General features: G+C 48.0%; 6 protein-coding genes across 6 annotated transcripts; 5 read left to right on the top strand and 1 right to left on the bottom strand.

Annotated features, from left to right (window-relative positions):
* Positions 1-804: 804 nt before the first annotated feature.
* Positions 805-1,286, top strand: M431DRAFT_101461 (hypothetical protein; the record flags this gene model as incomplete). The annotated part of the gene is made up of 2 exons (XM_024911325.1): positions 805-872; positions 932-1,286. 2 exons carry the CDS (start codon positions 805-807, stop codon positions 1,284-1,286), a joined length of 423 nt encoding a protein of 140 aa, XP_024767467.1.
* Positions 1,287-2,587: 1,301 nt separating this feature from the next.
* M431DRAFT_129381 (hypothetical protein) lies at positions 2,588-4,300 on the top strand. Its single transcript, XM_024912402.1, has 2 exons — positions 2,588-3,087; positions 3,182-4,300. Exons 1-2 carry the CDS (start codon positions 2,725-2,727, stop codon positions 4,178-4,180), a joined length of 1,362 nt encoding a protein of 453 aa, XP_024767466.1. The 5' UTR covers positions 2,588-2,724; the 3' UTR covers positions 4,181-4,300.
* Positions 4,301-4,834: 534 nt separating this feature from the next.
* M431DRAFT_514154 (hypothetical protein) lies at positions 4,835-7,021 on the top strand. The gene is made up of 5 exons (XM_024920162.1): positions 4,835-5,693; positions 5,776-5,872; positions 5,934-6,202; positions 6,250-6,566; positions 6,624-7,021. The coding sequence occupies exons 1-5, from the start codon at positions 4,861-4,863 to the stop codon at positions 6,698-6,700; spliced, it is 1,593 nt and encodes a 530-aa protein (XP_024767465.1). The 5' UTR covers positions 4,835-4,860; the 3' UTR covers positions 6,701-7,021.
* A 514-nt stretch (positions 7,022-7,535) lies between these two features.
* Positions 7,536-8,325, top strand: M431DRAFT_488233 (hypothetical protein; the record flags this gene model as incomplete). The annotated part of the gene is made up of 2 exons (XM_024916542.1): positions 7,536-7,549; positions 7,614-8,325. 2 exons carry the CDS (start codon positions 7,536-7,538, stop codon positions 8,323-8,325), a joined length of 726 nt encoding a protein of 241 aa, XP_024767464.1.
* Positions 8,326-9,267: 942 nt separating this feature from the next.
* M431DRAFT_101422 (hypothetical protein) lies at positions 9,268-11,038 on the top strand (the record flags this gene model as incomplete). Its single annotated transcript, XM_024911324.1, has 5 exons — positions 9,268-9,441; positions 9,503-9,600; positions 9,657-10,004; positions 10,065-10,208; positions 10,273-11,038. 5 exons carry the CDS (start codon positions 9,268-9,270, stop codon positions 11,036-11,038), a joined length of 1,530 nt encoding a protein of 509 aa, XP_024767463.1.
* On the bottom strand, positions 11,037-13,705 carry M431DRAFT_514153 (hypothetical protein). The gene is made up of 2 exons (XM_024920161.1): positions 11,880-13,705; positions 11,037-11,818 (listed from the first exon to the last, which is right to left on the bottom strand). Exons 1-2 carry the CDS (start codon positions 13,429-13,431, stop codon positions 11,208-11,210), a joined length of 2,163 nt encoding a protein of 720 aa, XP_024767462.1. The 5' UTR covers positions 13,432-13,705; the 3' UTR covers positions 11,037-11,207.
* Between the last annotated feature and the right edge of the window lie 413 nt (positions 13,706-14,118).

Genomic DNA, 14,118 nt, shown 5'->3' with positions numbered 1-14,118 from the left:
TGGACATGGGCGTATGTGTGTTAGGAAGGCTACTCGATTCACCAGATGAAACTAGCTAGGAGTTATCTCATGTCTATGATCTGAATAGACAAAAGAGAGTATTCTGCAGCTGGTGTTCACTCGCAAGTTGTTGGCTAGTGGCTAACGTGAGACGGGACTTCTTAGAACGAGAACGATGGAGAAAGGATGCTCGCTCTTACCCATGTGAAATATAGGCATGCTTGGCATGTAGGCAAGATTGCACGAACGCTATGTGATCTACTAGTTGTAAGCAGCGTCAAGGTTAATAGAGGCGACTCGCAAATCTCCCTCGCATCAAGCATTATTTAGATCTTCCCAAACAAATAAAAGCTCTGTTTCTAACCTTGTGTGTTGTTTTTCTGCACTGAGAGAGTGATAGAAGAACGCGCAATACGATCCTACGCAGAAGTGGATTTGCGTGTCATATTTTCGCTTCTCTTAGCCTTCAAAGCAATTGGTGGATTTGCCTGTCGCTTTTCATTTCGCGCCTCATGGACCCGTCGCCCTACTCCATATAAGGGCCAATCAAATTCTGCTTGCTGCGGCGGATAAAACTCATACAACTTATGCCTGGAAAGAGGACTAGAGGCGCCCGCACACCTCCCATAGGTGGAGATGAATTCACTTCGTAGTCTCGTTCTCGTTCACACGATTCTAAATATAGGAGAGAAAGCTATAGATGCACTTGAGTGTAAACAAGTTATATAAAGAGTATCCAAATGCCGCTTCCTTGGTTTCAGCAATAGCAATTCTATTCAATTCCTTTTACATCAAACCTCTACAATGTTCCAACCCAGCGCCATTCTACTAGGAGCAGTCGCTCTTCTTATTCCCAGCGCTTTAGCTGGCGAGTACGTTTATCTAATATTAAACGACTGAAGATGTGACTAATAGCGCTACTTATCTCTAGGGGAGTGCATCTTGCTAATTGTGGCCCTGACGTTTGGTCGGCAAGTGTTAGTGTTGTTGCCTACTACGCGGACGACTCTCAGTCAAACGTGGCACCATTTTCACAAAACATCGCCTTTGCTACCAACCCGGCACGTTTAGTTACTTGGGAAGGGAACTCTTATACTGCGAGCTTCGCAACTGGAAATACTTTCACAAGTCATATTCAACCTGGAAGCTTCAGCTTCGGTCAATATGCAGGAAGTGGTAACAACCAACAGCGACAGTTTGCTTGCTTCAGGGATAACAACAGGCAGCTCTGGCGATCAACACCTGCGTATGCTTGTTTCAGCATTTACTATTGTCTTGATGCCTAATTAAATTATACAATAATCTGTTGATAATTGTATATGCTTACTCTTGATCTGTCTACAATTTAAGTGATCTTTTCCATCTGTAGAACAAGATTGAGTCTTGCCTACCGATAAGGCTTTAGATTAAAAACATAAGCTTAATTCTAGCATAGCTAAGATCGACAATCACATGCATCCTACATCAGCCTTTACTGTTTCAGTCGGATTCTCAAGCGATTAAGGAAGGTTACAATCGTAGCATGCATATAGAAAAGCTGCTTTTGTCTACTTGTACTATAGCCCAAAAAGATATATGTAGCATGCAGTGAAGGCGAATCTGACAAGGGCATCTTAGAGGGTTGAGAGTACCTAAGGCTTCCTATGACTCATCTTGAATGTAACATAAACTACTCCGTAGACGATAGCTAACTAAACTAATACCAATAAGATGGTATAGCTATATAGTTTTACGATGAGTGTACACCTTCCTTTCAATGCCAATGGCAAGGTCGGCCGGAAAGAGTTTATGCGAAATCGGCACCACCGATCACTTCTTCAAACTTGACAGACACACCTTCTGCGAAGCTCGCCGCGTGTCAGCCAACAGCTGAATGCCCGCGGGTGGGAGAGGTTGAACCCGGAGGAAAACTACGTACATGTCACCGTTGCCACTCATAGGCAAAATTGTGAAGACTGGAGGGTAAACCGTATGCGAGAGGATGTTTGCGAAAGGATTCAAGCCCTGACTTTGGCTTTGTGAGATACTGGTCAGCTGTTCACGAAGATGAATGTCATTCTAGAACAGGGGCAAACTGTTCCTCAATGGTTTCTAGAAGGCTATGGCTGAAACATATGGTATTCACGTCCTCAACGCGTACACCTCTCTTCATGCTATTGTTCCGACGGGCAGTTTCTTATGCACACCTCGGCCACTTAGTAAGTGTAGTTAATGTCACCAATATTTTAAAATTGACGACGCCTCAAGCCTTAGTTGAAAGAGGTAGTCCCTAAACAGCCACATACGTGTATTAGCGCTCCATTTCTATCCCAGAGGGTTGCGGCTATAGAACATACGAAGATTCCAAGCGAAAATATGTACCAAGATGAGATCTCCATGTTTTTATTAAATAGGACGCCATTTTTACGACTTTCTTCCCCTCAACGCCCGAGAGGTATGAGCAGTTTAGAATCAGCCAATGCCACTCCGTTAAAATCCTTCGCTACGTCACATCGTCATCATATAGCGAAGCCACCGGATTCTAATCTGTGTTCTTACGCTATTCATGCCGATGATATCAGTAGGTATTTAAATCACCATGATAGTCCTCGCATCTGGGAATCATGCGAGAAAGAAGTTAGAACGAGATTTCTATATAACCTTCTCTTTTACCTTACAATAAATGAAATCTTGTCAGATTCGTCGTACTGTGCCCAGATACTCATCTTACACCGTATAGACACTATGGCAGCCTATCTTACGCAACGCATCTCTCACCCTCACATCTGTCACCCTCATCACGGTATCACCGTTTCTCGTGCCGCTACTCCAGTCCCTGAGAAGAAGGCCAAATGCTCCATTCCAATCCATAATGTTGCTGCCAAAGACGCATCTTTCTTTACCCCCGAGCAAGACCCTGTTCCGGGGAGCGCTTCACAAATTCAGGCATCTGGGAAACCTGTGCCCAAGCTTTTTTCTCCTCTCAAAATTCGCGACATTGAAATGCCGAATCGCATTTGGGTGAGCCCAATGTGCCAATACAGCGCACATGAAGGGTTTCACACACCTTGGCACATCACCCACTATGGGGGGATGGCTCAGCGCGGTGTAAGACTGCCTTTTTGAACAATCTTCTAACTTCTATTATTTTCCATTACCCTGGTGAAAATGAAAATGAAAATCGACACTAAATAATTCGCAGCCTGGCCTTATGATGATTGAAGCTACCGCCGTCCAGGCTAATGGTCGTATTACGCCGGAGGACTCGGGCATATGGCTGGACGCCCACGTCGATGCCTTGAAGAAGCATGTCGATTTTGCGCACAGTCAAAATGGTCGCATTGGCATTCAATTAGGCCATGCCGGTCGTAAAGCTTCTACAGTTGCGCCTTGGCTCAGCTCTGGCGCAACGGCAACCGAAGAAGTCGGTGGCTGGCCTGACGATGTCGTAGGGCCTAGCAATGAGCCCTTTAACGAACATTATCCAAAGCCACGCTCCATGAGTCTTGCAGAAATTGCGCGGTTCAAGCATGACTTTCTCTCCGCTGTTCGACGTGCCCTCCGCGCGGGCTTTGATGTCGTTGAGTTGCACTTTGCGCACGGCTACCTCGTTTCAAGCTTTCTGTCGCCGGCAGTTAACAAAAGGACTGATCAGTACGGCGGAAGCTTTGAGAATCGTGCTCGTCTAGCACTAGAACTAGTCGAAGCAACGCGGCAAATCATTCCCAAGGGGATGCCTTTGTTTGCGCGCATTAGCGCAACCGATTGGCTGGACACAAACCCAGAGTGGAACGGAGGGCCAAGTTGGAATATTGACGAGAGCATCAAGCTGGCCAAGCTCTTCGCCCAACGTGGCGTTGACGTGCTGGATGTGTCGAGTGGCGGCAATCACGCTCTGCAAAAGGTCATAGGTGGACCAGGATACCAGGCGCCGTTTGCAAAGAAGATTAAAGCAGCAGTAGGAGATACGATGCTTGTTAGTTCAGTGGGAAGCATCAAGACGGGGGAGGTCGCACAGAAAATCATTGAAGGAAGTAATGAGGCTGATGATACGCCGCTAGACTTGATTGCTGCGGGCCGCATGTTCCAAAAGAATCCAGGATTGGTTTGGGCGTGGGCAGATGATTTGGAGGTATCTATCACTATTGCGCATCAAATAGGATGGGGATTCGGAGGAAGGGCGAAGAAACCCGCTAAGTAGAGTATATTCTAGTTTAGTTATACTGCAATAGCTTCTAGAGCTGATACTTAAGGTTGAGAAAAGTCCTATAATCGTTTGCTTAGGTTCTTGTCTTCCTACAAATTCTTTCGTGGAGTTACCTAATTGATCAACTATTGACTGAGACTCGAGGCCCATTTACTCTGTGGCTCAAGGACGCTGTTTGCACGGCCTACAGCTTGTCATGTCTCTTGTTTCAGCTCTAGACGGTGCTTTTTTTTTTTGTCTAGTTCATTGGATAACACTGTCGAATTTTTAGCAAACCATAGACAGAGAGCTCGGTTTGTTTCTAAGGCGCCTGATTCAGAACATATATCATTGTCTGACAGGTAGTTCGCTATCTGAATCTAGCCTTGAGACTTAGATCGCCTCTCCGATATACTAAGCTAAGTTGCATGTTCTTATCCTACATGTCTATCACAATGCTCACAGTATACATTCTTTCTGAACTCACCTATCTACTTACTTGCTATACATAAAACACCGAGTCCGTGTGGAGTGAGCTGCTGCTTGGTATACTAATCATAAATCCAGTGGTGGCGCCCTCATTTGTCAGCTGCCGCAGCAGAGACACCCTTAGGCTGGCACAATGCTTGCTAAATACTATCGAATAAACAAACTTATCTCTTGTTAACTGTTTCTTCCAAGTGGTATCAGCAAAGATGACTGCGACTCATTCGCGGATCGCTTGTCATGCCTGTCGCCGTGGCAAAAGACGCTGTGATAGAGTCTTTCCAGCATGTCAACTGTGCATCCGCAAGGACATGCACTGCAGCTACCCAAGACCCCCAGCAAAGCGCTCGTATACTCCTGAAATTGTCTGGGATGACGAGCCGTTACGAGAAGACTCATCTTTCTCCGATTACCATCCACTTCCACAGGTTGAACAAACACCATATCTGGATTCAGCGTTCGATACAGCGAGAGCTGTCCAATTCCTAGCGCCTAGGATATTCCGCGACATCCAGCTAGAAATCCCTCGCCTAGAACTTCCAGTGCCAAGTGATGTTGCGGCTTACGTCGGAGACCCTCAACAAATCCGCGACATAGCTGCCGTGTTGTTTTCTCAGAATGCCTCATGGCTGCCAATAGTTTGCCGGAAGCGCTTCTTCAGCTCTTTACTTAACCCACTATCTCCCCGACAAGCGGACGGCGTCTTATTGGCTCTGTGTGTCAAGCTCTACTGTACTACAACGGTTCATCGTGGAGACAGCCCAAAGACAGCTCTCTACAGAACAGTAAAAAGGTACCACCATGAGATCGAGGCCGCGGGCATCATGTCCCTACAGGTTCTCCAAGCAACAATCTTCATTGCGCTGTACGAAATGGGCCAAGCAATTTACCCTGCCGCATATTGGACCGTCGGCACCTGTGCCAGATATGGCATTGCCCTTGGTCTGGATCAGCTAATGACCAACAACAACGGGTTTGATGGACCCTGGATGGAAGTTGAAGAAAAGAGGAGAAGCTGGTGGGGAGTATTGGCTCTAGATCGGTGAGTCACCTAGAACTCCGAATCAGCAATTATTTACATCAGTTCAGCCTTCATTGTGGTCTTTGCTAATCTTAAAATACAGCTTTTTGAACTTCGGAGACCCTTCCAGACATCTGGCCACAAATGATCCCGAGATCAACTACTATCTTCCGATTGATGACCAGTCTTTCATAGAAGGAGTATAGTTTCCTTGTTACCACATATGTATTAATATGTCGAGGCTAATGTTTCTATCCACAGAACATAGCGCACAAAGATGCTATTCCGATATCAGCCGCATTCCATCTGAAGACGGGCAGTTTTGCTCGACTTGCTCAAGCCACATACTTGACAAGCGAAGCCCTCCGACTGGCAGCATCTGCCGCTTCATCTAAAGCGAACAGTCCGACGTGTTTGAAGGAGGATACAGCACAATTGCGGCGCACTCTAGAAGCACAGGTCAATGCCGCGGAAGAAGAGCATACAGCTCGGAGATTGTCATTTTGCTGTCAGACAATGTTTTCTTACTGGTAAGCAAAACTTCAGAGTATTATGTTGCAAATATTAACTTTCGCAGCGGAATATTTTTACTTCAAGACCAGCACTGGCAACAACTTCGCATCGGTTCTGCTATAGTTGCAGATAGTCACACGTTTCCCGAGACCAAGCGGGCTCTCGAAGTCTTGGGGCGTTCGGCATTAGTTCTTCGAAAGGACTTTGAGAACGGAGGGCCTCTAGAAGAAGGCTTGCCCATCTTCTTCATGCAGACCGTATATCTAGCGGCAATGATGGCCATGGAAATTGGACAGGGTAATCCAGACAAGGAAACTCAAGAGAAGATTGATTCTTTCAGATGGCTTTTAGAGTATCTTCGATCGCGCTGGAAAGTGGCCGGTAAGTCATGTTGCGAAAAGCGTTCAGAGGTAACGGTTCTAACTCTCGATAACCCAGAAATATACATGGAAATTTTAGATGCAAAGAAAGCATTCCATGACTTCAATAGTATACCTGTAAGCAGGACTACTTGACGAAAGCCTCATCAGCTTGGCGACTCAATGAAGACAGAGCGTTTGTTCAATTTAGTACTAGATCGGGCGCTCTACCATGTCAGCGCATCGAGATCTATGCTCCATAAACAATACGCGATCGCATACACTCCAATCCAGTTTCTTAGCATTGACACCCAATCTTTTTCGCGAACAAATATCCTACCGTATATAATGGCCCATTTGACAGCATGTGGTCGCAGAATATGTTAGCCAAGATAAGACCCATTGCCCTCTGACCAGGAGAGCGAATTCATCGGCCAGTTCAAGCTTGGAGAAATAAAATTTGGAATTGTATCCTAGTCGATGCCACTGAAAGTTCTAATGGAATAACTCTTAACACGAATCTAGCAAGCAATAGGCCTAGATCAGGCCTCTTGGACCGCAGTCTAATGACTTGGATGCGTAGGACTTGCAGAGACTGGTTTAGCATGACAAATCCCCTCTCTGTATACTGCGCGGCGTAAAATCGTCCCCAGCAACTTCATTTCATATTTGTAAACGATTTATTTGAAATCAACATCTAGGAGAGCTCTTGATTAGTGACAAACGTACTTCGATAGACCTGCTACACTAAATTATATCGGTATCATCTTGGATATCCCTACCATAACAAGGGCCTGCGAACTCGGTTCACTAATAATTATTATAATCAACATCACATCCACCATTGAACTGATCATCTAGAGTCTTTAGATTAGTAATTTCATTATGGAAAAAACATCCAGCTCGAATATAAAATGCCATCTAGAGAACCACAAACCTCCAGATACAATCAGCACGAACTCAATCAGTACTAAAATCAGCACTGCCCATCATGTCTTCCAATAGGTCTGTCGCCATTCCAATGAAACAGAAAGATCTATCCTTGAATGTACACTAAACTCTCAGTTAGTCTCCTACAAAGCATCATCAACGCCAATGGTGGCCTCGACTACTGGAACTCCATCCAATCTCTTTCCGCAAGCTTCCAATTTTTAGGACCAGCATTAGAAAGCAAGGGATTTCCCGGACCATATAAAGCGGAAGTAACAATCGATACGAAATCTCAAAAGGTCGTCTTCAAGAGATTCGGCGATTTCCACGGCTCGTGGTGCCCGACGCGGACTGAAGCCGGCAAAATCGGCCAAGATACGGTTGACGTCCGAGAAAACCCTAAAGAAGCTTTCAACACTCATACCGCGGAATCGAAATGGGATATCCACCATCTCTTTTGGTTCGTGGGCTATGCCTTCTGGAATTATTTCAACTTTCCTTTCCACCTCCAGCAAAATCCAGACATCAAGGCTCGAGAACTGGAGCCCTTGGTTCGCGAGAACGGCGAGGAGTGGCCAGTGTTGGAAGCCACATTCCCCGATGGATATCCCACTCACACTAAGATCCAAACCTTCGACTTCGATGACCAGTATCGATTGCGGCGGATGCGCTACTCTGTGGATGTGTTAAAGAACAACAATGTCCCCGCGTGGCATAACTGCTTTAACCATGCTGTGGCTGGGAAAATAAGCTACCCAACCTTACGAGTTGTGACGATCTCTGCCCCTGGAGTGGCATTCCTTTCCCCTTTTATGTTGATGGACATCAAGCTGGAGGTCAATCAAGATTGATTCCAAGAGACATCATCCGATCTGGAACTTGTCAAGCATGGGGATGTAGCTATTTTAGCCCATCAGTCTAGAATAAATATTGACAATATTATTTATGCCGAAAAGCTGAAAGTAAGATCCTCGTATCATATCGCAGCCCCGACACTAGAAATCATGTTCACTCGCCTGTATGACAAGTGCAAGAAATTGTCGCCCAACTACATAACAAAGATGCCCATCTCTAAACCTCCATCTAGTGATTCTTTGAGGCAGTTTATCGTCGGAAATTCTTTCCCATCTGTAGAATCCTAGTTCCACAGCCGGAGGTGCCATCACCCTCTCATCCATCTTCAGGGGTTCCGCCAAGGCGCTCAGCTTGGGAGACCAGGCTAAATTCCTGATTCAGTCGTCCAAGCTGATAACGGTCCTTGCAATACAATTATTAATGTGCGATTTCACTGAGTACAAGATGCAAATGCAGTGGGGCGAACGCACTCGTTCGGGGTCCGATGACACCGCAGGTAATCTACAACAATTGATCTTGATGCTGCGGAGTGCTGCGGACAGGAGCGGATGGCTGCGGAACGCTGCGGACACGGCTAAACCACACTCAAGACTATCCTCGAGGATTCCGAAGCTAAACCACAAGCTGATGGTAAGAACTACAACCAGTCCCCGAATCACTAATCAACAATGGAGAGCCTCAACCTAATACGGTAACTGGCCCTTGAATCGCTGGACGCAAAGAGCGCCTGCTTACACGAACATCTTTTGCAACTATGTCGAACCTCATTTTTCGGAAGATGGGTCCCAAGTGGAATCCTCGGGATCAAAGTTTCTTCCTTTTGCCTCATCCCTTATCATGACTCTAAAATAAATACGATGTACAGCATCCCGCAGCAGAAAGTTAACATCTCTCCAGAGCATGTCACAGCACGATATTGAGCAGACACTTCAAGCACCATGTCGAAAGCTTCCGAACTCGAATCTGTGGGCAATGACCCAAACGCCAGCCCAATGATGATGAACAGTGACACAGAAACCGCCGTCGTGGAAGAAAATGAGGTCAAGAAATCGCAGCCGACTCTCCGAGATAACATCTTCGCTTTCTGTATCGTTTTCTGTCAACTGGTTCAAGTATGCTAACCTTTCATATCTCGGCTTTCGAAACTATAATCCGACTAACCGCCAAGTACAGGCTATACCATACGGCGCAGGCCTTGTAGCCGCCATTGGTATTCCGAAAGCATTAGGAGCACCCGGAAGCAAAAGCGTCTGGATCGCAGCATCATACCCGTACTCATCTTCACTCCTCATTCCAACAAAGACAGCACATATACTAACAGTTCTAGACTAACACAAGGCGCATTCGTCCTCATAGGCGGCCGCATCGGCGCCGTCCACGGCCACAAAAACACCATGCTCGTCGGCGCCTGCATCTACGTCCTCTTCCACCTCATCACAGGCTTCATGCGATCCGCAGACACCGTCATCGTCATGCGCGCCCTCAGCGGCGTCGGCGGCGGAATCATGGTCCCCAACCTAATCGCCATGTTAACGATTGCTTTTCCGCCGGGTCTGATGCGAAATATCTGGGTTGGCATGTTTGGTGCCATGGGTCCGGTTGGTGCAGCTGGCGGGACTGTGTTTCCTGGGTTTTTTGGACAATTGACAGAGTGGTGGTGGTTATACTTCTTCTTGTAAGTCATCATGGATATAAACTGGTTACAAGAGAGTATATACTGATATATAGCTTACAGGGCCATCTTTGGAGCAGTCGTTTTTGGTGCAAGCTCCTTCGTCTTGCCTCCTGACGGCAGACCTATGGACGCAGACGGAACAGTTGACTATATCGGCGCCTATTTCGGAGTCGCTGGTCTCGTCTTGTTCAATTTTTCCTGGACGTAAGTTGCTCTCTTAACAGTTCCTATAGTCCATTAGATCATCACTTACTGACAAGAAACATAGAGAAGCAGCTGTTGTCGGCTGGGAACAACCCTACGTCTACGCTCTTCTCATAGTCTCCATTCTACATTTCGTCCTCTTCGTCATATGGGAAGGCAGATTCGCAAAAGAGCCTATTCTGCCCCTCGATATCTGGGGAGCCCCTTCATTCGGTCCAATGGTCTTGTCCGCCTTCATGTCATTCATGGGAGTCGGCATCTTTCTCTACTACGTCCAAATCTGGAATATTTCCATCCGCCACTATTCCAACCTCCTCACCGGAGCAGTCAACTCTGCCTTTGCCACTGTCGGTACCTGCGGCTGCTTCGTCAGCGCAATCGCCGTGCGATATCTCCCTGCGCAAGTAGTCATGGCCACCGGCGCAATAGCAGCGGTGGTCGCTACCATCATCCTTGCTACAATGCCAGCACAGCAAACATATTGGGCTCAGTGCTTTCCCTCATTCATCATTATGGGATTCAGTCCCGATTTTATCTTTACGGCGACACAGATCATTACTAGCAATAGTGTTCCACGGAAGCACCAGGGAATTGCTGGGTCACTAATGGGTACCATCCAGATGTACGGTCTCAGCACTGGGCTAGGATTTGCTGGAACGGTTGAACGGTATACAAACGATGGCGGCCGTGATCAACTCGGAGGCATTCGACATGCCCTTTACCTTACGATTGGAATGGCGGGCGCTTCTGCGCTGATATCACTGTTTCTTATTCGGATCCCGAAAGACCAGCGTGATGGGTGGGATAAGGAGGATGAAGCGGCAGCGTAGACTCAGCTTTTGACGTTCCCCTTTCCATTCCTCATGAGGAAATTCGGCATCACGGTTTCATCTATTGGCCACAGTTTCTTTGCCGACCACGGTTTCGTCTACTGTATACTAATCTTTGTACCAAGATAGAAGGCATCGTAATAAACTCTATCGAAAGCTGCAAAAGTTTTCAACAATCAGGCACACTAACGGGAATGTGAAGCGGAACACTCGTTGCCAAACCGCTCAAGCTCGTCTCCTTAAACTCGTTTCTCATGCCCTGGGCCGTCACCCGCATGGCCCGAATGGCATCGTCAAGGCTGACCTTTTGCGTGCCAGTCTCACCGCTGAGGGCGAGGTTGGCGCTCGAAATGGCCTTGATGGCACCCAGAGCATTACGCTCTATGCAAGGCGCTTGCACCAACCCGCCAATTGGATCGCATGTTAAGCCCAGGTTATGCTCAATGCCGATCTCAGCTGCCTGTTCAATGGTTTGAGGGCTCGCTCCCATACAGGCTGCGAATGCTCCGGCTGCCATGGAACATGCGACGCCCACTTCGGCCATGCATCCGCCCTCTGCTGCGGAGATGGTGGCACCGCGTTTATACAGCATACCAATGGCGGCAGCTGTCAGCAAAAAGGATAGAATGTCGCGCTCCGGGTCATCGCTAACGAACTCGATGGTGTACTTGAGCACCGCGGGTATAATGCCTGCCGCGCCGTTTGTTGGGGCGGTAACAATACGTCCACCTGCTGCATTGGTCTCGTTAACTGCCATGGCGTATACAGTCAAGTAGTCCACTACAGTTTTGATTAGCTTTTTCTCCTCAGAATGACACTATCAAGTCTGAATAATACTTACTTGCCGGGAATGTGGTACGTCGTCGGGGCGATGGTAGTACCGGATGAGTAAAGGAGCCATGTGTTCGTAGAGGCATGCTTCTTCTGGTAGCGAGGCTCTTTCGTCCTGAAGAGGGTGGTGCCGAGGCCGTAGTGAGAGTTGAAGTCCCTGTTGCATCTGAAGCTGATGGCAATGCTTGGCTTTCCGGAAGCTGAGCCTGTGTCGTTTCTGTGCCCTGGGTGGCGTGAGAAGGATACAGCCCTCTTGTGAGCCGTCTATACAACGCTGGTGCTCGTCTATGCAGTTTAAGACTTCCAGGCAGTGTTGAATCCGGTGGTGCTTGGACACCTTCCAAGATGCTGTTGTCCATGACCTCCCAGATACGGAAAACCTTGTCGCGAATTTGCTCATCTGTATAACCGTGGCTCTTTTCGTTTTCATACACCAGTTGCGCAATCGTTAGGTTATGCTTATCGCACAACGCCAATAGGCTTTTTGCGTCTCTGAAGGGGTATCGAGGCTGGTGACCAGGCGCACGATCTGATGCCGGGGCGTCTTCCGACGAGGAGGTGACAGGGGGTGGTGCTTGGCCACCCTCGGAGCCAGATGTAAGTAGACCCGACGACTCTCCTTCCAGGGGTTTGATCTCTTGTCCAGTTCGTCGGTTTCCTGCCGCATCCTCTCGCCTGATCTCCTTATAGTACATGTTCTCCGCCAGGTCAAGTGGGTGTCCACTGTTGCCTTCGGTCTGTTGCTGATGGACCTCGGACAACCCTAAGCCAGCGTCTTCGGCTGATGATGGTGTTTCTGAATCTGGACGGTTGATGGACAAAGCACCGTTCACAACGAATCCACCGCCAACGCTGAACATGTCATTGGTTGCCAACATGTAGCCCTCTTTGTCAAACACCATGAGACGCATGCCATTGCTGTGCTGGGGGAGCTTTCTCGTCCATTCCCACTTGAAGTCGCGCTCATAGTCGAATGCAATTTCTTTGCCCTTGTCATCTTCGAGCTCGCGGCCCAGAAAGAGCTTCTTATCTGTCTTGATCTGCTCAAAGCGCTTAGGCACGTAGTCTGTATCAACCGTCTCCACATCGGCGCTCTCGAGGCCAAGCAGAAGAGCAGATGGTGTCATATGGCCCTCGCCAGTGAGAGCCAGACTGCCGTAGAGCGCTACGCGTATTCTGTCGACTTTTTCTAGCAGGCCGGCTGCATGTAAATCTGAGACAAAGATGTTGCCTGCCCGCATAGGTCCGACGGTGTGAGATGATGAGGGGCCAATGCCAATGGAAAAGAGATCAAAGGTCGAGATAACGGCATGCTCATGGTCGGCCTCGCTGTAGGTTCCAGTTTCATCGTCGAATTGATTACGCCGAATTGCTGTGCTGCTGAAGCTCCGAGAGACTGAGAGACGCGGTGCGCAGCTCAGCAGCTGGCTCTTGGCCTTGAGGGGATCGCGAGCTGTAGCTGTGCGGAGATGCCCCCTGGACGACGCCAACGAAGGCCATAACGCCCGTCCGGCAGTGCTCCGTGAGAGCCCAAGCTGCTTAATCGCCGCCCGGTGGTGCATCCTGAGATCCAATTTGCTCAGCTACTGAGGCGTGATGTTGACAGAGGCCAGTTCTGGGTCGCGTTGTTGGAAAGCTTGATGTGTCGATCCAATCGCAGACGACGCCGTTGTTGGGCCGGGGATTGCCGATAAAGGCCGCCTTATCATGTCAATAAAAATAGCAATTGAAAGAGTTCGCCGTCTACAGAGTATGTGGTATGTGATGTGCTCTTTAAGCTCCCTCTATGGCAGTCAATTGAATACATGTATCTACGTGTACATGCATCCAATCCCAGGATTTCCAAGCCCAGAGACATGCCCAATTGAGAATGTCCGAAAGTGTCTGTACCTTGTACATGCACAACGAGAACAGGTTGCAAACGGTAGGTGAAATCTCACGTGATTTTGTGTGCGATGTCTTTACATGTAGTCAGCTCTCGATAGAGCACATTGAGTTTAGAAGATCGTGTATACAGCGGTACAAGTCCATTGAACCAAATATGGTCTTCTACCTACTATATGCCAAAGAGTAAGGGAGGTTACTTGGATTCTAGTGAAATCGGCGCAATTCAGAGCCTCGTTCAGCTCATCGACAAGAGCCGCGGACTAGTGCGGGCTCGTGTCCGCAATGCGACCGCAGCCTATCACGAACAGCCTGATTACAATCTCGCGACTCATCTCATGGCCCACACAGTTTGGACATATACC

The sequence above is a fragment of the Trichoderma harzianum genome (assembly GCF_003025095.1).
Source record: "Trichoderma harzianum CBS 226.95 unplaced genomic scaffold M431scaffold_33, whole genome shotgun sequence".
Taxonomy (NCBI): Eukaryota; Fungi; Ascomycota; class Sordariomycetes; order Hypocreales; family Hypocreaceae; genus Trichoderma; species Trichoderma harzianum.
This window is presented reverse-complemented; position numbering and strand designations above follow the sequence as displayed.

Bases quoted from the DNA above. Each gene is read 5' to 3' on its own strand.
- M431DRAFT_129381 (XM_024912402.1), top strand. From the start codon at position 2,725: ATGGCAGCCTATCTTACGCAACGCATCTCTCACCCTCACATCTGTCAC. The intron at 3,088-3,181 runs GTAAGACTGCCT...AATAATTCGCAG, and splicing joins GGGGGATGGCTCAGCGCGGT to CCTGGCCTTATGATGATTGA.
- M431DRAFT_514153 (XM_024920161.1), bottom strand. From the start codon at position 13,431: ATGCACCACCGGGCGGCGATTAAGCAGCTTGGGCTCTCACGGAGCACT. The intron at 11,819-11,879 runs GTAAGTATTATT...TCAAAACTGTAG, and splicing joins ACGTACCACATTCCCGGCAA to TGGACTACTTGACTGTATAC.
- M431DRAFT_514154 (XM_024920162.1), top strand. From the start codon at position 4,861: ATGACTGCGACTCATTCGCGGATCGCTTGTCATGCCTGTCGCCGTGGC. The intron at 6,203-6,249 runs GTAAGCAAAACT...TAACTTTCGCAG, and splicing joins CAGACAATGTTTTCTTACTG to CGGAATATTTTTACTTCAAG. The intron at 6,567-6,623 runs GTAAGTCATGTT...TCGATAACCCAG, and splicing joins ATCGCGCTGGAAAGTGGCCG to AAATATACATGGAAATTTTA.